General features: G+C 43.5%; 1 protein-coding gene across 1 annotated transcript in view; it reads left to right on the top strand.

Annotated features, from left to right (window-relative positions):
* Positions 1–23,480, top strand: part of PYGL (glycogen phosphorylase L) — a 37,758-nt gene extending 14,278 nt beyond the window's left edge. The window contains exons 5-20 of the mRNA XM_037054281.1: positions 5,615–5,746; positions 8,441–8,552; positions 8,990–9,072; positions 13,589–13,732; positions 13,970–14,062; positions 14,693–14,839; positions 15,165–15,328; positions 15,803–15,917; positions 16,485–16,586; positions 16,713–16,860; positions 16,959–17,017; positions 17,123–17,264; positions 18,614–18,821; positions 19,704–19,838; positions 20,277–20,343; positions 23,130–23,480. Coding sequence (XP_036910176.1) covers positions 5,615–5,746; positions 8,441–8,552; positions 8,990–9,072; positions 13,589–13,732; positions 13,970–14,062; positions 14,693–14,839; positions 15,165–15,328; positions 15,803–15,917; positions 16,485–16,586; positions 16,713–16,860; positions 16,959–17,017; positions 17,123–17,264; positions 18,614–18,821; positions 19,704–19,838; positions 20,277–20,343; positions 23,130–23,306 — 2,028 coding nt within the window. The 3' untranslated portion in view covers positions 23,307–23,480. The remainder of the gene's footprint in view (positions 1–5,614; positions 5,747–8,440; positions 8,553–8,989; positions 9,073–13,588; positions 13,733–13,969; positions 14,063–14,692; positions 14,840–15,164; positions 15,329–15,802; positions 15,918–16,484; positions 16,587–16,712; positions 16,861–16,958; positions 17,018–17,122; positions 17,265–18,613; positions 18,822–19,703; positions 19,839–20,276; positions 20,344–23,129) is intronic.
* Positions 23,481–23,491: the final 11 nt, after the last annotated feature.

The following is a 23,491-nucleotide window of genomic DNA, read 5'->3' as shown; positions in this document are numbered from 1 at the left end:
AAGGAAAAAAGAGAGACCGCATGGCCCCAGCCAGCCTCACTAGCCGACATCACTTCTCTTCCTGTGCCTTGAAATTGCGTCAGTAGCCCACAGAGCTTCATTTGCCGTATCCACTGTTTACCAGGATGAGATTTTAGAGAGCAAACATAAAATATGTCATACCACAAAGAAACTATTTCCATAAAAAACTGGAACTGTCTTCCAGGAAAGCAGTGTGCCTCTTCAGGCTGTGGTCACACCCCACTCTCGTCAGACACATCCTTGCCACTGTAAGCAGTGACAGATACAGAGAATTCTAATGAAAATTACGCAAGCTGGGAAGATTTTCAAAGATGGATGGACTTTTAATTGTTGAAGTCTCTTTTCAAGGAAGATTTGCAGTCATGTGTTCATAGTGAAACCCCCCTAAAGAAAATAATGTTGTTGCTAAAATTCTTGACTTACTGTCAACTCTAATGGGGATCAGTAATAGTTCTCTGTGAAAATTACTGGCCTCTGGGAGGGAGCGGGGACAGGATGATTGCAACAGCCCCACAGTGAGTTTAACATCACACGCCAAAGTGCTGAGTTTCTACACACACAGTAGGTATCTTGCAGTTGAACCAAACAGTGTCTGCTGGACCCTTCTGTCTCTTAGAACCCCATGCCAAGCCTTGAATAACTAGTCATGCAAAGTTTTTACTACCTAGCAATCTTTTGGTTACCATTGTTGTATTCTCCATGTCCCCAGAAACATTTTGCGATTGTTTCTACCAGCAGAAAGCAAAGCTTGTTGACTACTCCTGGTGTTTGCTCACTGGTTCTTAATGTCCCGTGTGCCCCACAGTCGAGGGGAAAGCATTTCTTAGAATTCAGTCGCTGACAGAGCCACCTGAGCTGACCTCTGCTTCCACCCTGGCTGGGACACAGATTGCATTGAGCAATTCCTCTAGGGAGATGCCAAGTCCAGGCTGCCGCCCCCACCCAGGCCAGCACTCTGCCCCTCACTCCGCAGAGCCTCACTGCCTTGGTCTCAGCTCTCTTCATCTGGATGTTCAGGTCCAGCAGCCCGCTTGGATGTCCATGAAAGCTCTCCTCCCACCCTGCCCCTCCCTTCAAGTGGCTCAGCATGTTAGTGCGTTCAGGGATCACTGGCTCCGTGGAAATCTAAATTTACAGGCCAATTTGTTGATTCACTGGGGAGAAAAGGCAAAGTAGAGCAGAGGTTTGTCACCGTCTGGCAGCTTCTGTGGCTTTAGTGAGGGCGGTGAAAGGGGACAGCAGTTCTCTCTTTGATATGCTCAGACCTGCTTGGGGTTTGAAATATATGTTTTCTCTACTTACCTTACCAAACAAACTTGGTAAAATCGAGGAAAGTATTAAGTGATTCCTTGCTAAATCAGAAGACTACAAAATAAAGAACAGCAGGCTTAGAAATGTGTCCTCCTACAGAAGGCATTAACCCAGTGAAATTAAAATTCGCCCTTATTTGACAGGGAAAAGTAAAAGCAGTGTTGGATGGCATTATGAGTAATCAGCTGACTGGTTCCTTGTCCCAAAGAGCAAGGGCAACCTCTCACTTCCATAGGACACCGGGCATGGACTGGCCGTGGGAGGCCTCGGAGCCCACGGTCACTTCTGGAAGCATTTCAAGCTGCTTGAAGGCAGGACAGTATGATCTTATGTTTCTCAGCAGAAGATATGTTGCCGGTTCTCCTGTGCACTTGACACTTGACAGAAAACTGTTTTTGCCTCATCATCTTCCTGTTTCTTATACCTTCAGGTGTGTTTTACCACAGTCCTGAGTGCTGAAATGAAGCAAGCGGTCCTTTCTTATAGTTCTTTCCTGTTACAAGAAAGTGTTCATGTTGCCCAGTATTTGAAAACCCCAAACCTGCTCTTGCCTAAGTGCAGCCTAAGGTGTTTTGTAAAGCAGGATGTTTTTGATCCTTTCTGGACATTCTCATTTATTTGTCTGAGAGCCTAGTTATAACACATAGTTTCGTATCAGCTGATAAAATTCAATTGTATCCTTGTTAAAATTTAACCTTTTTTGTTCTCTTTTTAAGGGATAGTGCAGGTCTAAGTCCTTAATTACAGTTAGTGACTTTGTGGCACCATGTAGCCCCTGGGGGGTCATTAAAGGTGCAGAACTTCAGCTCTGGCTGGCGTGGCTCAGAGGATTGAGCAACAGCCTGTGAAATGAAAGGTCGCTGGTTCGATTCCCAGTCAGAGCACGTGCCTAAGTTGTGGGCCATGTCCCCAGTGAGGGGCGTGCGAGAGACAAACAGTCAGGGTTTCTCTCACACACCGATGTTTCTCTCTCTCTCTTTCTCCCTCCCAACCCCCCCTCTCTAAAACAACAACTAAAATCTTGAGAGAGAAAAAAGATGCGGAACTTCAGGTTCCATCTCCGATCCACGGAGAATGCCCATTTTAACAAGACACAGGTTGCCCTGGAGCTCAGATCTAGCCCCAGGCTTCCCTGGGCTTCATCCTCCATCGGAAGCATCCTCCTGCCTCCAGGGGCTCTCTCACTTCCAGATCTTCCACAGAGGACGTTGTTTCTGCGAGTCTCCCTTGCATTCATCATTACGCTGGTAGTTGGTATTGATGGGTGGCTTACTGGCTCTCTTGATATGAAGTCCTGATCAGTGTTTGAATAAATGAATGTGTATTTGCTTATCTGGCTGTTGACATAAATATTGTATTTCATATCTCAAAAAACATTAGCTGTTTGCTTCTCTCCCCATTGTGCCCAGGGCTGGCACTGAGCCATAGTTAGGTGATCGTGAGGCCCCCAGCCACAGTGTTATATCCTAGTTCATAACAGATACCTCCTTCAACTAAAGCCAAGTGAGTAACCACATTTGAATCTCATTGACAGGGGGCTTGGTACTAGAAAACCTTATTAATTCCTTCTTGTCAGAACACTTTCATTTTTTTAAATATATGTGATATGTTCAATGTTCACAGGTAGTATCCTTACATTAAAAATACATTCCCCAAAATATATTTTTGTTGTTTTTGTGTTTTAGTTTGTTTACTGCAAACCGAAATTCATGTGATATTTAGTATACTGTACTAAATACAAAACAGGATTTTAAAACATTTATAAGAAATATTTTGTTACAGTGAACATAAATAGATGACAAAATATTAAACTGTCAGTTGAAGAAATGTCCTTACCTCTTAGTATATGTTATTTTCAAAATGGACCATAATGAATAATTATCAGATTAGAACATTTGAGGAGTTCCAGCCAAATGGAGGTGTAGGTAGAAACCCTTCACTTCCTTGTACAACCAAAAGGAGGATAACAACCAATCTAAAATCAATAAACAACAAAAAGCACCAGAAAAATCAAACTGCATGGAACTCCAACAACCAAGGAATTAGAGAAAAAATGAACTAGACCAATGAGACTGGTAAGGCATGGAACCGTGCAGGCCAACTCAGGAAAACCTCAGAGATGTGGCCCACCATGGGGGCAGGGCTGGCTGCCAAGCTCTGTGGGCTGTGCGGGAGGGGCTCACTTAAGGGGAAACTGAGACTCAGAGCTGACTGTGGGCTGCGGCTGGGGTTCCGGAGGTGGGAGATACTCCCAGTCTCACGTGAGTGCACTGAAAAGTGCCCCCAGAGCAGGTGAGCCGCATCATTCCCTCTCTGGCCCCTCCCCCACAGGCAGCACCACGGTGCAGCAAAGAGGGTTGCCCTGCTCTGGTGAATACCTAAGCCCCCCCACAACTTATCAGTTGCACAAGACAAAGAAATACGGCCCAAATGAAAGAACAGAGCAAAGCCTTAGAAAGAGAACTAATCGAGGAGGAGACAGCCAACCTACCTGATGGAGAATTTAAAGCCCTGGTAATCAAAATGCTCACAGATCTGATTGAGCTTGGTCAAAAAATAAAAAAAAACAAGTGAAGTATACCTGAAGTGACATAAAGCAAAATATTCAGGGAACCAACAGCGACAGGAAGGAAACCAGGACTCAAAGCAATGATATGGAACAAAAGGAATAAATGGAAAAAAAAACCTTTTTCATCCAGAAGAAAATGAATGAACAAGAATTTGAAAAAGTGAAGGGACTCTTACAAGCCTCTGGGACAACCTGAAACATTTCAATATCAGAATTATAAGGGTGCCAGAAGGAGAAAAACAACAGCAAGAAATTGAACTTATTTGAACAAATAATGAAGAAAAACTTCCCTAATCTGGCAAAGGAAATAGACTTTTAAGAAGCACAGAGAGTCCCAAAGAAACTGGACCCAAGGAAGCACACACCAAGATACCTTGTAATTACATTACCGAAGATTAAAGATAAGGAGTGAATCAAAAGCAGCAAGAGAAGAGGAGACAGTTATCTACAAAGGAGTTCCCATAAGACTATCAGCCGATTTCTTAAAAGAAACTTTGCAGGCAAGAAGGGGCTGGAAGAAGTATTCCAAGTCATGAAAGGCAAGGACCTATATTCAAGATTGCTCTATCCAGCAAAGTTCTCATTTAAAATGGAAGGGCAGATAAAGTGCTTCCCAGATAAGGTCAAGTTAAAGGAGTGCATCATCACCATTATTATATGAAATGTTAAAGGGACTTAGCTAAGAAAAAGAAGGTAAAAAATATGAACAGTAAAATGACAACAAACACAACTGTCAACGAATGGACCTAAAAAAACAAAAAGAAAAACAGTGAAAACAAAAACTAAGCAAACAGCCAGAACAGGAACAGAATCAGAAAAGTGGGTATCACAGGGAAAGATTTCAGTGGAGATGGACAAAGGAGAAATGGGCCGGGGAAGGTACAGGGAAGAAGAGACATAATTACTAGGCATAAAATAGAGGGCGAGAGATAAAAAAATGGTATAGGAAACAGGGGACTCAAAGAACTATATGTACAACCCATGGACATAAACTAAGGGGAGGGAGATGCTGGATGGTTGGGGGAGCAGGGTGGAGGGGGAATAAAGGGAAAATTGGAAAAACTGCAATAGCATAATCAATAAAAATACATAAAAAATAAAAAAAAATATTAGGTTGAAATTCTATAGGCATTAAATTAAATAAGGAGAACAAAATATCTTCTATACCTATACTGAAATCAGCTCTATTAAGGGAGCTTTCTGTGAGCAGCATTTCTCAGCTGATTCTGTGCATTGTGGGCCCTAGAATCTTGACTGAAACCATCCTGTAGGACGCATCAGGCCCAGGTGTGCAAATGTAATCACCCCTGGAGGGCCTCTGTCTCTCGCGCAAGCTGGACGATCGTCTTCATCAATGTTAAGACACAGGCTCTGGAACACACACCTAAAGTCAAATTTTAGCTGTACCGTTTCTATTTGTGCAACTTTGAGCAAGTTACAATTTTCTTATGTTTAAGAAAGGAATCATAGTTTCCTGTGAAGATGAACTGCAATAATACATATAAAACATTTAGAGCAATATTAGCAAATGTTGTTGGGTTAGGCTGTGTGACAATAACTACCATGAATTGAGACTGACAACCAGCTCACTACTCGGAGCCAAAACAATATTCTCCAGTTGATTCAGTTAAAGATATTTTTAATTTGATACCATGGAAATGGCGAGGTCCCCCTCTCCTGAAAAATACATTCTAAGCCATATCCTTTTTGCAGGTAGAAGAAGCAGATGATTGGCTCAGGTACGGAAACCCGTGGGAGAAGGCCCGCCCCGAGTTCACGCTGCCTGTGCACTTCTACGGGAGAGTAGAGCACGGCGAGGCTGGGGCCAAGTGGATCGACACCCAGGTATTCAGAGTGTCCCCGTGCAGAGCACGTTGTACAGTGCAGCACAGGAGTGTGTAGCAAAGAGTATGTGTGTTTATGATACTGAGTGGAGTGTGTCGTGCGTTGAATAATAAAGCATGTTTTTGTAAATAAATGTGTTACTCCTCTTAGTGCAGTCCAGTCATTTTGGAGATCAGGGAAGTGAGGCCAGGAGATAAGTGACTTACTCAAGGTCCGGAGATTCAGCAGGGTCATTTTGTAATCGGCTTTAGCAAAAATTAATCAATTCTACGATCCCGGTGTGTTTAGCGCTCCATTTTACAAAAAGTTGTTGATAGCAAGATGGAATAACTTTAAATGTCCTTCTTCACCCCATCACCACATGTACATTTATTTACTTATAACTTCTCTGGGGTAAATATTTTAAACTGAAGTAATTATTTGAAGAATTACCAAAGTTCCTGTTCATTGCAAAGTCAAAAATAATGCAAAATATTGCAAAATGTATACTCTGTTATCTTGTGCCCAGTCACTCTTACAGAAAAATGTTGGTGTCAAGCAAGTGCACTTGCTTATGGCCACTAGATCGGAGTGTTACCCTGTCGCTGAACCGTTTTGTTTTCAGCACGCCCAGTGGTGGTTTGTGCTGTGCTGTCTTCGTACTTCCTGGTAAATAACCTTTATTGACTGCTGGGCTGCACTGTCCAGTCATCGGAGTCTCCACCTGAGATGTTTGTTTAATAGAGATGGCCTCAGGCTGGAAAAGATGCATCACTGGTCCTTCTTTAAGTTTAAAGAAAATGGTACAGAGCCATTAATGTTGTTCTTATATAACAAAATGGGGAATGACACTCAGCACTGTAATACTAAGGTCCGTGGGTTTGTAGGTTACCCTCTGTGAATAACGTTTCGTGTTGTGTCCTAGAAGCACCCAGACCCATGTTGTGGCTGGCTTTTTAAACTGACAGTCTGTTCCACTGATTCAGGTAGAGTTACTCACCATTCAGAAAAATAAGTCTTTTTAAAACAAGTTTTCCTAGCTAAACTTGAATTTATTCAGCCTATGAAATAACAGATTAGAAGCTAAAAATAGGTCATAGTCTACTGATAAAAGGAGTAAACTAATACTGTGATTTCAAGGTAGTCTCTCTTTTTTAGTTAAACAGACAATAATCTAAGTTGTACTTGGATACAAATACGTACCTCAGGAGAACTGCAAACAAATGAATTGTTATTATATCCAAAGAATTCATACATGTATTTGGTATTAAACTAGCAAGTATTTGGTGTGGATTTGGTGTCTAAAACTTCCAGGGACTTCTGATCTGTTTAAACGTGTGCAGTTCTACACACTCAGTGCTGGAAGCATCCTGTTGGCGCTGTAGGTCCCACTATTGAACTACTTCATGTTTGCCAAGCACCTCTAAATGTTTTCATAATATATCCAGAAATTCAATTAGGGAGAGTGCATTTTCTGTGCCCACAAATGCGAGGGTATGGGGCAGGTGTAATATAAAGTGAGTGACCCGGGCAGCACAGAACTTTGTGTATGTATGCAGGCCATCCCTGCTCAGCCGTAGATGTGTGGCTGGCAGGGTCAGACAGCATGAGGTCACACAGCTGTGGGCAGCTGCCAGTAAACTGAGCAGTTAACTTCATTCTGTGTCGGTTCAGGTCCTCTGGGAAGCAGACCCCAGAGAGAGTGAGANTTCTGTGCCCACAAATGCGAGGGTATGGGGCAGGTGTAATATAAAGTGAGTGACCCGGGCAGCACAGAACTTTGTGGATCTATGCAGGCCATCCCTGCTTAGCCGTAGATGTGTGGCTGGCAGGGTCAGACAGCATGAGGTCACACAGCTGTGGGCAGCTGCCAGTAAACTGAGCAGTTAACTTCATTCTGTGTCGGTTCAGGTCCTCTGGGAAGCAGACCCCAGAGAGAGTGAGAAGTGCAAGTGATTCAATTAATGTCATTCGTCTTCCTTAGAGTTTGACTCTGATAAGGCAGGGAATAGAAATGAGTCTTTCCCCACGTAAATTTTAAATCACACGAAACACAGTTCATCTTTCTGTTCTTCTCTATTTCATTGACTGTCACTGAGATTGAGCTAGATTTTCCAGAGCTTACACCTTAGACCCATCTCAGCTAATTATCCGCCGATTTGTCAGATCACTAAAATAACTCCTCTTCGTGCAATTGGGAAAAATCTAGCGTAGCATTTTAAACATCGTATGTGATCAGTCTTCATAAGTTTCCTGTTCCATTGATTTTTACCACTCTTGAAATCAGATCATTGAATCACCTACACTAAAACTTATCCTGATTACCGTTTTTTGATGGGAACAGATTCACATCTGTCACTTGTACACCACATTTTGTTACTCTCAGAGCTGTGGCTTGACCTGAAAAGATCTGCATCCAGATCAAGGCAAGAAAAACAGAGAAGTCAACATGGAAATGATACAGAAAACCATCCGTCTGGATGGTTCAGGCTTTCCAGATTGTTCCAGTGCGGGGAGGGTCCACAATGGCCCCTAATACCATGCCAAGCCCCACCCCGGCCCAGCCCTAGGACCCTTGGTTTGGTTAAGGCCATGCACAATTTGAGTTGGTGATAGAGCCAGCAACAGAATCCCAGTAGCTGTCTCCCAGCCTATTGTTCGACCTGTCATCACCTTCTGGAAACAGTGAGCAACTGCTTCCATTCAATCCAACAGGTGGTCCTGGCCCTGCCATATGATACCCCAGTGCCCGGGTACATGAATAACACCGTCAACACCATGCGTCTCTGGTCTGCTCGGGCCCCCAACGACTTTAACCTCCAAGACTGTGAGTACAGCATGGGCTCTTGTTTCCCTGCATGTGTGCTTAATCTTCCTGATCTGAGGAGTGAGTTGGTACCCTGCTCTAGGAGATGGCATAGAACAAGGATCCTGGGGACTAGGACATAATGGTTGCTTTCTGATTGCTACTTAGAACCAAATTGAGCTTGAGGGGAAAAGCCTTGAGCTTCTCATCTGAACTCTTCAGGGACTAAGCAGCTGTATGGAGGAGCAGGTGTGGAGGACATTGTTAAAGCAATGACTTCATTCCGTCTTGCCTTCTTAGAGTCTCATGTGAATCACAGCATAAAGGTTTGCCGAAACCTTTTTGGATTTTTAGGAATTTTAGGAATTTGGTGTACAGCAAGCAACAGGTGAGATCAAAGGACGTTGATGAGAGTGGCTGGCTTGTCTGTTTATTCATTTTTCTAACATTCCCCTCAGTTAACATTGGAGACTACATTCAGGCCGTGCTGGACCGAAACCTGGCTGAGAACATCTCCCGTGTCCTCTATCCCAATGATAACGTGAGTGATCAAGCTTGCTTTCTCAGTGGAAATAGAAGTAACTTATTTTAGAAGCACCTGTTCATTAGCTCTATAAAATACTTTAACATTTTGTTTCTTCAGTGCAAAATAATCTCCATATCTCTTCCTGAATTGTCTAGATTTCTCCTCCCACCCAAGTAAGGAAACCAAATTTGTGCAATTCATGAAATCAGAATTGGTATTTTGCCCTTGATTAGTGACCCATGACTAATTGGGAAGTTCTGTATGTGTATTTCAAAACAAACCTGGATATAAGAGATGAGTTGAAGAAATTCCATCCACACTTACCCTGGAGGTTTCCTGCCTGGCCTCGTCCCCTCCACGACGGGGCTTTTCCAGCCTCTGGCCCCAGGTGAGGAAGGGTCATGGACTTCAGAGCTGACCCAGGAGCAAATACCTATTTTTCATGCCACTTACTCATCTCTTTAAACTTCATCTTATGTGCGATTATTTCTACATACTAAGAACAGCTTAGCTTTTTAAAAAACGCACTTGGAACTGGATCTTAGATGACTGCTATGGATTTTTATTTGGTTTAAATATACTTAGCTCTTACTTCCACATGAGTAAAATAATTTTCTTGAAGCTATGATGACACATTTTTTTAAAAGATAATCTCAGAAGCAACCAAATCAGGACTCTGGTCTACAAAGATGGCACAAAACAAAGATTTGGGGACAAGGACATAAATGATCCGTAGGCCAGATGTTCACTTGGTGTTAAACCACCGTCTCTAAGGAGGATTGAGTTTGCTGCCGCATCTTCAAGAACTTAGTGGTATATGTTATTTTTTCTTGGAAGAAATATTGTGACTTCAGTACCTTTCAGAGAAATCTCTGACCCAAAAGCAAAAAGTTGATCTATTTCATTATCACTTAAAGTAAGAATCCTTCCAAGTCTGGGGCCATACTGCCTACCCAAATCCTGGACCTGTGGGATTGTTCAACTTGAAGGGGCTTGAACTTCATCCTTCTGTCTTCAGTAAGCACCAAACCTTACTTTACTTGAATATAATCACCTACAGCAGTTGACAGCATATACTAAGTTAAGAAAAATGAGGTGCAAATTTGACTAAATTCCTTGAGTGAAAGGTAGCTCTCAAGGTTATGCTTATTTTTAATTACAAGTTAATAAATCATTTTTGTACTGTAATTACAAGAATAAACTCATTCTTTCTCCCCAACTTGGCCATCTAGTCCAGACAGTATTCTTCCAAGACTCTGTCCTCCCTCTACAATGAGTTAGATTTATTTTTGTCTTGCCTAAAGCTCTTTACATGCTTCTGATCACCTATAAGAGAAGTACAAATTTCAGATGTGTTCTCTAAGTTCTTCAGTAATGCAGTTGTGAGTTCCCTGGTGCACCTGCCAAGATCTCGCAGTGGTAGTGAGGTCCCAGACGTGCAGAGCAGCCTGCCCTGTCTGTTCCTTCTCACCTGGATGGACGCCTTTCCCAGGCTTTGGGAAGCAGCCTGCCTGTGGGCTTCTCTCTCTGCCGGGGAGAAAGCACTCTGGCCCTCTGTGCTCCTCCGACAGATTCCTATTCACCTTTCAGGGCTCAGATAAAAAACACCTGAGTGCCCGGTTTCCCAAAGTACTGTGTATGTACTAAAGTATAACAATTTCTTTAAATCATCGCATTTTATTTAAAGCCTTATTTACACATCTCTCTCTCCTCACTAGTTTGAACTTCTTGAGGTCAGCAATTATGTTGAATCGTTTTATTTCTAGTACATTAAAAGTTCCCTAACTCGATAAATGTCTCATTAATTTTGGATGGATTTGTAGTGCTTCTTTTTTTTAAGAGTAATGATTTCATTATAATTTTCACCATGATACATGCCATTAGGGAAAAAAACGTAAGCAATATAAAAGAGTATCATAAGGAAAGTAGAAAAAAAATCCAAATTTCACCTATAAAATCTCATTGGTGATATCAATTCAGTTTCCTATTAATGATTTTCGATTTTTATTTTGATTTTTAAATTTTTATCAAATTTATACATGCACACAGATTAAAGAGAAACACAGTTCTATGAGGCTTGTACAAAAACATAGTCCCCCACTTCCCAGAAGCAACTATATATATCCCCTAGCTTTTAACTGATTTTCTGGATTCTTACCTCCATATTTCTAATAACGTGCTGTTCCTTCTTGGTTGGCCTGTTTTTACAACTGTGCATTGACTCCCCACTGCAGAAGATGAGAACACAGCTCACTCCCTCATACACACTCCCACCCTCAGTGCACAGACACGTGCGTCCTGCCTGCATTCTCTCAACCTAATGATGCAGAATTCTCACTGGTGCCTTCATCAGTGTTCCCATTATGACGACCGGGCAAGTGCTTCAGGGTGCCGACCTGTGCATGTGTGTGTCATCATATAAGGATTATGTTCCCTTGAAAAGTGTTGTTTTTTTCTGGAATTAATCGTTGTTTGCTTTGGTTTTGAGCACTTTTCCCAAATTTATCCCTCACTCTGTCTCGCTGTAGAAATTTCCTCTCGTTGTATTCAAACACGTTCGGTATTCTGTTAACATGGTGGTTTTGAAAAGCCTCTGCCGGTCTCTGCTGGTCGACTGCTCCCCTGTCATCTCGTGATCATCTCTCCCTGTTAGGCTGAGGACCCCTGGGCTCCTTGAGTCTGGGATCATGTGTCTTCATGTCTTTCTTTTTGTTTGTTTCTCTGTTTACTACCTTGTTTTGCTAGTATACATGCTCTAAGAGGTATCCTGGTAAAGGAGGTATATAAGGTCAATTTTTTTGAGGCTTTGCATATCAGAACATATGTTATTCTGTCCTCATATTGGTAATTTGCCTGGATGTAGAACAGTCAGATTTTTTTTGTTGATGTCCTTCCAGATTTCAGTATTGCTAAGAAGTACAGTGCAATTCTTAGTTTTTCTTTTTAACTTTTAAATTACAGTTGACATAATGCGTCAGGATGGCCAAGTGGTCTAAATTACAGTTGACAACAATTCGGATTCTCTTAGTCTTTTGTTTGAATCCTGCTTTTTCCCTTTGAAAGCTTCTAGTCTCTCCCCCTCTACCTCTGCCTTTTCCTACACCCTGCCCCCTGCCCCACAACGCCCACCGTCAACCTCTCCTCTCCTTTCCTTTCCCCAACCAGCTTGTCCCAACTGTACCAAATTTGGGGATAGGGTGGTTTGGTGTGAATCTCTTTTCACCCCTGGGGCCTGGGTATCCTTTTAGTCTGGGAACACAGCACTACAGAACTGATCCTTTAGTTTTCTTACCTTTTCCTCATATTTATCATTTCTTTGTCTTCTTGCTCAGCTTTGTGGGCAGTCACAACTCTCTCCTAACCCTTCTATTGGGTTTTTCATTTGTGCTATCATGTTTTAACTTCCAAGTAATCTTTTTTTCTCTATATACCTTCTTAAAGCATCTTAATCTTATTTCTTGAATACACTATGTTTTCTAATCTATCTGAAGATATTGGTAGTATTCTTGTAGTATTCTTTTTTCCCAATCTCTGTGCCCTCTAGGTTGGCTTTTGTTTGTTGATTATTCTAACCTCCATCTTTCTTTTACAAAGTTTTCTTAGATGTCTAGTGATTCTTAGCTGCCCACTAAAGTTTAAGGGAGGGGTATCCACAAGCTTTGGGGTAGCTCCGTGTCCGTGGGGGGGGGGGTTCCGTCGTTGGGCTTCACCCCACTGTGACCCGGTGGGGCCGTTTCCTGGGGAGTACCTCATCTCAGTGTGTCCCCAGGTCTTCCTCTTGGCTGGCCAGAGTCTCTAGAGAAGACCAGCAGCTTCTTTCCCAGTAGAATGATATTGACGGCCTGTGTTCTGATGCCTGGTCGGGAAAAGAAGACTGACAGTCTCCACATTCAGTGCATAAACTTGCACTTTACCCCCTTCCTCCCATTTTCATTATGGGGTGGTACCCCACCCTCCCCTGCACCTGCTGCCCTCCAGTCCAGAGACCCTGTTTTACCATCTCCACAGAAACACCAACAGCTTCTGCTTCCGATGGGCAAGGAAATGGTCCCACTGGGGGAACTGGGATGAGGTCTGAGGCTACTGCTTCCTAGATGGGCTCGCAACTAACCCATACCCCATCTTCACCCCTCCTTCCTAAGGTGACCCAGTACTGTCGTTTCCTGAGCCTTTGGGGGCTTTGATGTGTAAATCAAGTTGCTTTTTGGCTCTTTTCCAACACTAAGTCAGGATGGCGCTTCCCTGCCTCTTCCAGCCTGGTTATCACTCATCTTTTTTTCAGGTTCTAAAATGTTGCTGTTATCTTCTCTCCCATCTCCTTCATTCTTTATCAGTATGCCTTTTTAATATCCTCTTACTGTCATTTAAATGGAGTTTCAGGAAAAAGCAAAGGCTAATAATGCTTGGTATCCAGCCTGCCATCTTCCACCGGATGTCCAGTGGGCTTTTGCCTTCAAGTGTTCTGGGCAGACACCAAGCTTTAGCCATGCATAACAGTATGAGCTACTCACTCAGTCTCTCCGGCTTGAAGTTTTTTGAAGGGAAGGAGCTAAGACTGAAGCAGGAATACTTTGTGGTGGCTGCTACCTTGCAAGATGTCATCCGACGTTTCAAAGCCTCCAAGTTTGGTTCCACGGGTGGTGCCACAACCGCATTTGATGCCTTTCCAGATCAGGCAAGTATTCAGCCTGTGAATGCAGGCAGGTATTCAGCCTCAGACAGCTGAGGGGATGAGGCCTTCTGTCACGTTTACTCCTCTATTTCGGTGCTAAAAGACTGGAGGAGGTACAGCGTGCTAAAGCGTTCCGTGGAAGGGGGTCCTTTGGCTTGGTCTTCGCCCAGCATGTATGAGGTCAAGGGAGCCAGAGCTGGGCCATCAGTCACCTTCACCTTATTGTCCCTTCCTCCACAGGTTGCCATCCAGCTGAACGACACTCACCCTGCTCTCGCCATTCCTGAGCTGATGAGGATTTTTGTGGATATTGAAAAATTGCCCTGGCCCAAGGTCTGAATAGTTTGGTCGCTTTTGCCTTCAATTAACCAGGATGTCTGTGGTTGGGGGAGTTTGCCAAAAGCTCCTTTTGTAGTTGTTTAAAATAAGTTACTGTTGCTAACTTTAGCAGTTAGAGGTAAACTTTGCCCTGGTGGCTGACATTTCTCACTCTTTACTGCTTTACAGTGAGTAAGACTAAGAAATAAATAAATACACTTCTAAGGGGGACTTATCTTTTTTTTTTGTCTAGAAGGATTCTAAATTAAGTCTCTAACCTCAGGATACAGCTGATCGAAAGTGTCCCATTGCTTTGGAAGTCAGTATTTTAAACACATTTTGTACCATCTAACAGTACTACTTAAGTTTTTATTTCTCAAATTTTATCTATTTAATAAATAAAAGATATATTGGAATAGTAGAGAAAATTTACCAGCATGCTGTCTTAAGTTTTATCAGTCATATTTCCCACTCTCTGGACCATTTAGGAACCTAGTGAAGTCAAGTATGTCTCACTACATACAAACAGAATTCTCCTCTTGCAAATGCGTTGTCCCACTATGAACAGGCGGCAGCTGAGGGAACGTCTGGCCCTGTGGGGTGGGGTGTATGAAGCAAAGCAGCTCCGCCCTTCCTCTCCCTCAGGCGTGGGACATCACCCAGAAGACCTTCGCGTACACCAACCACACAGTGCTCCCAGAAGCCCTGGAACGCTGGCCTGTAGAGCTGGTGGAGAAGCTGCTTCCTCGACACTTGGAAATCATTTATGAGATAAATCAGAAGCATTTAGATGTAAGTCATTTTGAGCGTTTCATGAGAATGAGGTCTTGAGGTGGAGGGTGGCTACCGTGGTACCTCTAACCAAACTTGAGACCTAAATATCTTTCACTCATTGATACCTCAAAATATCCAAGTGTGGGTGGGACTCTGGTAGAGACATCTTTTTGAAAACACTGAAACAGAGGAGCGGCATCTCCCTAAGGCTAACTGGCCCTGCTCCATGGGAGTGAAGTTTGTACTCACTCCATCAGAGAGTTTGTTTGGGAAGTGAACAACATAATCTCCATGTTGCTTTAAACCTGAGTGAACAGTGCAGCCTTTCTCTTCCTTTGGCTAGAAAATTGCGGCCTTGTTTCCTAATGATGTTGAGCGCCTGAGAAGGATGTCTCTGATAGAAGAGGAAGGAGGCAAAAGGATCAACATGGCCCATCTCTGCATTGTGGGCTCCCATGCTGTCAATGGCGTGGCTAAAATCCACTCGGACATCGTGAAGACCCAAGTGTGAGCTTCCATTCTGACGGCAGTGGGTCTGACGTCGGTCCATTCATAAACAGTGCTAGTACATTCAGGGTCGCTTTGGAGATGAGGAGAGACCCCATCAAAATGTTGTAAAGTATTTTTTTCTATATAAAGTCTCCTCCTCTTAAAGAAGAGGAATAAAGGCCTTTCTGTCTAGATAATCCTAGTTCTAGGCTTAGCAGCCAAACCAAAAAAAACCAAGTATTCTGTTGAAAAGTCTGGTTTATATATCAGTGCTGGGAAATCATATGGAGGTGATGGGATTGGGGGTTTTTCTTGTTAACTGTTTTGAATTGCACATGGATTTCTATTTAGATTGACAGCCATTTCCTCCCTCCTCCTTTGTTTAACCTTTCTAAGCCTACACTTGGCTTCTTGAATGTAACTGTGAACTTCAACCTACGTGCAGGAACCTGCCATTTCAGCCAAATTCAGTGATGTCTTTTCTGTCTCCAGATTCAAGGACTTCAGTGAGCTAGAACCACATAAGTTTCAGAATAAAACCAATGGGATCACTCCAAGGCGCTGGCTCCTGCTCTGCAACCCGGGGCTTGCAGAGTTAATAGCAGAGGTACCTGGGAAGTGTGCAGAGGGAGGGAGGTCTGACGGTGCCAGAGGCATGAGTGCATGTGCAGTCTGCAGAACCAGTCTGCAGCAGGGCCGGCTTCATCGGCGTGTGACGCGTGCAGTCCCACGAGGCTCCGGGCTTGATTTAGTTCTCTGCTGCAGTCATCTTGAAATTTTTAATTTTTGAACAAGGGTCCCCACAAATTATGTACCTGGTCCCGGCTAACAGTATTCATCTGGCACACAGATGGAAGATGATAACCCTATTTAGCAAAGAGGGTAATGAAGGTCATATAAGTAACTGGTAGAACCTGGGTTCTTTGTCACCCTCTTTAGTAGATTTTCTGTCTTTGACATTTGCTGCCACTGCAACTACATTTAAGACACCAGCAAAGTGGTTTTCCCACACAGCATGTCTAGCCTCTTCTGTGAGTGAGGCCGTTCTGTGTGTCGTGTGGTAGGTGAGCCATCTGGTGTGAGTGAGTGTGAGCACACTCAGCACATTGGCAAACTGCTTGTTTGGGCTTGATTGCCATCCCTGACTGAAGCCACCTCTTCTTTAAACTGAAAGAAAATTGGGGAAGACTACGTGAAAGACTTGAGCCAGCTGAGGAAGCTGCACAACTTCCTGGGTGACGAGGTCTTTCTCCGGGAAATTTCCAATGTGAAGCAGGTGAGGCTTCCGGCGGGGGTTCTTGCCCGGTACTAGCTTAGAGGGTTTATGCGGCAGTTTTTTAACTAGAGACCATGTGATGCTTCTCAGTCAGAAGGACTCAGGCACTGTGCACTGTCTCAACAGGAGAACAAGCTGAAGTTTTCTCAGTTCCTGGAAAAGGAGTACAAAGTGAAGATCAACCCGTCCTCCATGTTTGACGTGCAGGTGAAGAGGATCCACGAGTACAAGCGGCAGCTCTTGAACTGCCTGCACGTGATCACAATGTACAACCGTGAGTCAGCCCGGAGCCACCGGCTGCCCCTGGAGGCGGGAGCAGCCCTGGGTGCCGCTCTCCATCCTGGGTTCCATCCACTTCTCCATCTTTTTCAGGCATTAAGAAAGACCCTAAGAAGTTATTCGTGCCCAGAACAGTTATAATTGGTGGCAAAGTAAGGCGATTCTGTTCATTGGGGATGTGGGGGCTCTAATCTCTCACGATTTCTCCACTTCCTCATGGTTGCATCATGTCAGCATGTTTGACCTTCTTCCCCAAGGCTGCCCCAGGATATCACATGGCCAAACTGATCATAAAGCTGATCACTTCCGTGGGAGATGTGGTGAACAACGACCCCATTATTGGAAACAAGTTGAAAGTCATCTTCTTGGAGAACTACAGAGTGTCTCTTGCTGAAAAAGGTAGTGCCCTCATTGCAAACCATGTGAGTCCAGGGCAGACCCTAGGGCAGGGTTACAAGATACAGAAAAATGGGGCAGCTGAGCCCAGGCGGCCAGTCACTTGGGATAGCAGGTGTCACTCTCAGGCAGAATAAGAGCCTCAGCTAATAGCTTTTAAGGTGACCCACCTAACAATGAAATTGCTGTCCCCAGAGTCAACACCACACTATATATATCACAGCATCACAGCATACATTAGAGCGCATTTTCCTCCCACTTAGTTAGAGCTGGGGGCTGGAGGAGGTGGCCGTGGAGCTTTGGTAAAGTGTGGGCTGCTCTACAAAAGACAGCCCCAGTTTGCAATAGAACACCACTTCCCCAGCCCCCAGATAGTCCTCTGGTCACTCTCTTTGTTCATGTGGTGACCGGGAATGAGGACAGACGTCAGGCTGCCAGAGCACGAGGCTCAGATGTGCCTCAGATGGGCACTCAGATCAAGCATTGAGTTCGCACATGGGGACAGCCGGACTGGCAAAAAGCCAACATCCCTTTCTCTACCACTGTGACCTTTGCTTATTTGCATCACATGCCCACAAAGCACCAGCCACATTCAAATGCCAACCATGTATTCACCCATTTCCCAAATTAAAAAGGGATCTTTCTCTTTCTGAAGTGTTCGTGGGTCCTCTGATGATACTGTTTAAGAACTGTCTGCATGAAGGAAAAAGAGCCAGGTTCCTACAGATGCAGATGAAGACATATCTAACCCACAAATAAGCCTGTAGTCAGAGGGCCAGGAGCACTGGTGTAAATCAGACTAAAAGGTCAGAGGCTTGGCATCTGGCCTCAGACACACCTCAGTCAGACGTGGTTTATTTCCCTGTGGGGAAATGGGAAGGAGGGTGAGGAGAAATGGAAGGAATGCAGATAATTCAATTTCTTCAGCTTGTAAAAGAAGGGTCAGGAGAGACTGAATTTAAGGATCAAGAAAAAGCAGTTTTAATATATTTAAAGTTATAAAGAAGAAGAATATAAATAAAGCCATAACAAAAATTGGAAGGGAGAAGAGAAATGTGGCAACTTAGATAACAGAGTCAAAAGATGCTCTTTGAAGTTAAGACCAAGAAAGAGTAGTATAAGCATATATTTATTTAGCACTGTGGCCAAAACCACCCAGACAGCACCTCAAAAATGGATACAAGCATCTGCCTGAGTCAAGGGGAAGAGTGAGATCTGTCCTTCACCATTTGAACATTGACATGGATGCCATGTCCTACTTTAGCGATCAAAATAAATATATTCGCGAATACAATACAAGCTGATCTTAGAGAGACAGGGTCACTTACTTAACATGCCTGCCTTGCTTGCAGTCATTCCAGCCACAGATCTGTCGGAGCAGATTTCCACCGCAGGCACTGAAGCCTCGGGGACAGGCAATATGAAGTTCATGCTGAATGGGGCTCTGACCATCGGGACCATGGATGGGGCCAACGTGGAAATGGCAGAGGAAGCTGGGGAAGAGAATCTGTTCATCTTTGGCATGAGAGTAGATGATGTGACTGCTTTGGACAAGAAAGGGTGAGAGAACAGCTCTCCCAGGAGGATACCTGCCCACCCACGTGTCCTGCTGAGGCTGAGTCACATGAAATGTAGCAGCAGACATCTCCCCCAAATCAGAGGAGCACCCTGGTCACAGATTAATCTTAGGAAACCCAGCAAGTAAAAGTAACAGGAGCTTGGGCCCAGGTGCATGGAGTTGTTGCTCTTTCTGTCAGCCATTGCTAAGCTGGTCTGATGAGCTAATCCCTTCTCTGCATCCTGTGATTCTTTATTTTATCAAAAGATGAGCCAGTTTTTAGTGAAGTTTTTGCCTATAATTTAAACCATCTAGTGTTCCTTTAAGATTGCAAAGAGATGGACTAAAATATGGGAGAGAATAGGTATAGATGTGTAGAAGCACCCAGGAATAGTATTTCCCTTAATATCTGGAAAGGTTTATTACCCTGGATTCCAACAAGAAATAAACAGTGCTGCCCAAAGGAACTACAGAGATCACAAAATTGGAGGATGTCCAGTATAGTTCCTGACCTGGAAAGTAAATTTTAACTCAGTAGCAACAAATTTGGAAATCTTTCTGTACAAAAGGTTCATTTAACACAGTGTTTGGAGCCATAAAGTCTGCTTCAAAATGAATCTAATTCTTGTATTTTACCAGATTAGACATTGCTGTATGAGTAGAATTTTATATCTACTGTCAAGGTCTTCATTTACAAGGAACTAAACAAATTTAAGTGGGAAAATGTCAAAATCTAGTCAAATATTAATACCCATACTGAACTTTATAATTACTTCTATAAATACCAGTATCCCTGAATGCATTTTTCACAGCTAAGGTGGTGTCGGGTATGTTGACAACCACAAACACTAACAGAACCTTCTTATCACACCTCCGCCCCACAGGTACAATGCAAAAGCATATTACGAGGCACTTCCGGAGCTGAAGCTGGCCATTGACCAAATTGACAATGGCTTCTATTCGCCCAAGCAGCCTGACCTCTTCAAAGACTTAATCAACATGCTGTTTTATCATGACAGGTGAGTTCCCCCAAGATGATGATGTTATTTGGGCCACGAGAAGGGAACGAGGACATCTTAAACCAACTACAGCCCAACCGTGAAGATTAGCATAGGTCTGTGATCTTATAAACGAACTTAGGCTTGAAAAGAAGAATGAAATCTTCTCCAGTGGCAGTGCTAGGAAGCTTTAAGAATAAGACCCACAAGTCTGGTATTATTTTTCTCCTTCCACTGGTGTATACACCTTTCAGATGCACCCGTATGTGACATTCTTACCTGTAGGAAGAACCACAGAAAACCTGAGGGCTGTGTAAAATGCTCGTGAATAGAAATATGAGTCTGGTAAACTGACTGTGTCTGACATTAAGCCAAGGAGAATTTTAAATGGAATCTTAATCTGTTATTGAAGCTTTTCACCATTTTAATTTTTCCTTCCAATTACACACCAAAAAACAGGTTTAAAGTGTTTGCAGACTATGAAGCGTATGTCAAGTGTCAAGAAAAAGTCAGTCAGCTTTACATGGTAAGTACTTTGCTGAGACTTAACAAGTAAACCAGTTTACTATGGTTAATTAAAAATGTTGTTTTTATTAAATCTAAATAGCAAGGCCCCAGTCAAAAAATGGAAGTGAGACAACTATCTCGGTTCAGATCAAAACGTGACTTTTCCCAAGTTCAGGCAGAAGTCGGGACTTGACGTTTCAGTAGCAGTTGTAGATGTTTTAATATCCAAGTGAAAAAATTACAAATAATTTGGTACTTACTGAACTCCCACCATGTAGCAGGCATGTTCTGGGAACTAAAGGTATAAAGCCGAATTAAGTGCTCACCCACCCATTTATTCAGCAGAGAGGCACTGGGGCCTTCTTCATGGCCGGCTCCGTGCTGGGCACCGAGACCCCAGCATGGACCGAGTCGAGGCCCCTCCCTCCCCTCAAGGAGCCTGTTTAGTGCACACCAGAACCACCTGGGTAGCTTTTTAACGTACGGATACCAGTCCCCCTCAGAGAGCTTCTGACTCAGTAGTGGGTGGGCTCACCATCAGTATTTTAAAAATCTGCTTAAATGATTCTAATGCTGGGCCATAGCTTATTGGGATAAAGACTGGCCCCTGATTCTTTGAAAATTGCAAAGTGCCTCTCCTGGGCCACCCATGGAGTGGGGCTGAATGAATAGAATATAAATGTATAGAAAGAAGGGAGGATTCATGGTTGAATTTTTTTAAAAAAAGAAAGGTAAAGGAATAAGAAAGACTATACAGAAAAAGAAAAAAGGAAGGAAAGGCAAGGAAGGCACGGCCAGAGCCATGGACATCTTTACCAAGCAGCCCAGCCCTCTGGGTATATGTAGTAAATACATGGAAAGGTTGATCATCTCTGACAGAAGACTTTTAGTGAATTGCAGGCACCACAGAAGACCGGATATAAGAAGAGAGGATGGCTCTCTTGAGGTCGATGTCCTTGAGCCTTCCGGGCATAGTTGCCTATGCCCCCATAGTCTTTTGGGTTTTTTTCTATTCTCACCCAAGGACATTTTATTTTCATTGCTTTAGAGAAAGAAGGCAAGAGAGAAGAAAAACATCCGTGTAAGAGAGAAACATTGATTGGTTGTCTCCCATACTCACCCAGACCAGGGATCAAACTCACTACCCTTCAGTTAAGGGACAACGCTCCAACCAGCTGAGCCACGCTGGCCAGAGCGCCCCATAGTCTTTATTTTTGCCCTTCAACCATTATACAGCAGAATAGTGAGGACCCATAAAATCACCACGTTCTGCCCTTTGGACAATTAGTAACTACTTCCAACAGAAACATACACTCACATTTCTTTCTATTCCTTTCCCCAAACCAAGGGGGTTCCTGCAGTCATTTCAGGTATCTCATTGGGGTTTTAAAATAGGGTAATTCAAAGCTCGTGCTGCTTCACAGCCATTATCTTCTGGTAGAGTCATAGCCAGTCCCCCGAATGTGCACAGACCAGAATAAAGTCAAGTTAACGGCCATAAGCAAGGAAGGGGGGTGTTAGAGTTAAGCTGAGTGGCTCACTTCCTGCTTCCTGAGCAACGGAGAGAGCAGCCACATACAGCCTTCAAGGACTCAAAGACAGAAAGGAACATGGCCACCTCTACCTCTTTCCTCTTGATTTCAACTCCTGCTTGCATGTAGAAAGGCTTCAGGGGGAAAGAAGCAGAAATAAAGCAGAGCAGGAAAGGCAAAGCTGACCACGGGCGAGCACAAACGTGAGTGTTGAAGTTGCACAATGGCTCTCTTCTGTTAAAATGATGGCCCCCGTCCAAAGGGTGCCCGTCTGGAAGCCAAGCATTTGGTTCAGTCTTTCTCATTCATTAGTGCAAATTGCAGTTTTTACTCTTAACAATAGTTGTACTGTTGAGGCTTAATGACTAGACTACCCAATCACGTGGGATTGTTTTCTAAGCCTCCATAATACAAAGAAAGTGAAGACAGGAAGCTTTTATTTTCTTATTTTTGTAAGTTTCCAGAGTCTGAACTATTCTCTGCGGTACCTTAAGGAATGATGGCAGCTTGAGACTTGTTGTTAATGTGTATGGTGCACTGCTATTGGTTTTGAACAATGTTCTGGTCATTTTCAGTGAACTCTTAGAGTTCTTTACAAGATCGTGGGCTATACAATAAGTAGTTTCTTATATTCTTATTGGAATAAAAATTATGAGATTTGGGGGTTACATATGCTATTAAGGATAAAGCCTTTGTTTTGAAACCCCAGAGGTGTGTTTCGGATCCAGTACAATCCTACTGGGGCATCTGCCTTCAGAAAGAACGAGAAAGGAGAAGTAGATCGATAAAGACTCTTACCAGATCTTTTCCCTGATAGCTGGCATTCTAGCATAATGTTTTTCAAATGTTGTTAGCCACGGATGAAATCACTTGACGTGGTATCTAGCAGATGATGAGTGTCGGTGTCCCCTTCTTTCCCCTGTAGTTTACAGGAAGGCATCTTCATTTGAAATAACACATGGGAAATAGGATTTCCATGCCAAAACACTGTAACCATAGCAACAATTCTCAATCAGGTAATTTACATTCATGGCTTCTCTGAAAGTGAAAAATGCTTTTTTGTTGTTCTTAAGAGAAATATATCCCCAAAGTAGGAGAGAAGCACAGTCTGCCCTGTTCCGCTCTCAGCTCTGAAACAAGAGTGTGCATGATTCACTACAGTTTACTCCCGTCAGTCTCCATGAAATGTGCCCCGATGTGCTTGGCCTGATGGTGGTTGGAAAGCTGGATGGGCGGTCGGGCTCCGGGCCACACATGTCTTTGTTGCTTACAGAATCCGAAGGCCTGGAACGTAATGGTACTCAAAAACATAGCCGCCTCGGGGAAGTTCTCCAGTGACCGCACGATCAAGGAGTACGCCAAGGACATCTGGAACATGGAGCCTTCAGATCTAAAGATTTCCTTGTCCAACGAAGCTAGCAATGAGGTGTATAAGGCCAATGGAAAGTAAGTCGGAAAATGTCTGCAGAAAAAATAGCGTCTTATGGGACTTGAACATTTTTGCAACATTCTTTGATTTTATTTTGTTTAGTTAGCTAACAGTCCAGTTCAGCATCTCCAGGAATTGGGAGGGGGAAGAATGTACCTGTCTTGGCTAAAAATAAAGTGTCAATTTCCAGGGCTACCTGAGTGCCA

Source organism: Sturnira hondurensis, unplaced genomic scaffold (genome assembly GCF_014824575.4).
Source record: "Sturnira hondurensis isolate 20B ecotype Veracruz unplaced genomic scaffold, ASM1482457v3 Scaffold0008196, whole genome shotgun sequence".
In the NCBI taxonomy this organism is placed as follows: Eukaryota; Metazoa; Chordata; class Mammalia; order Chiroptera; family Phyllostomidae; genus Sturnira; species Sturnira hondurensis.
Note: the sequence above shows the minus strand (reverse complement) of the source record. Positions and strands in the feature narration are given on the sequence as shown.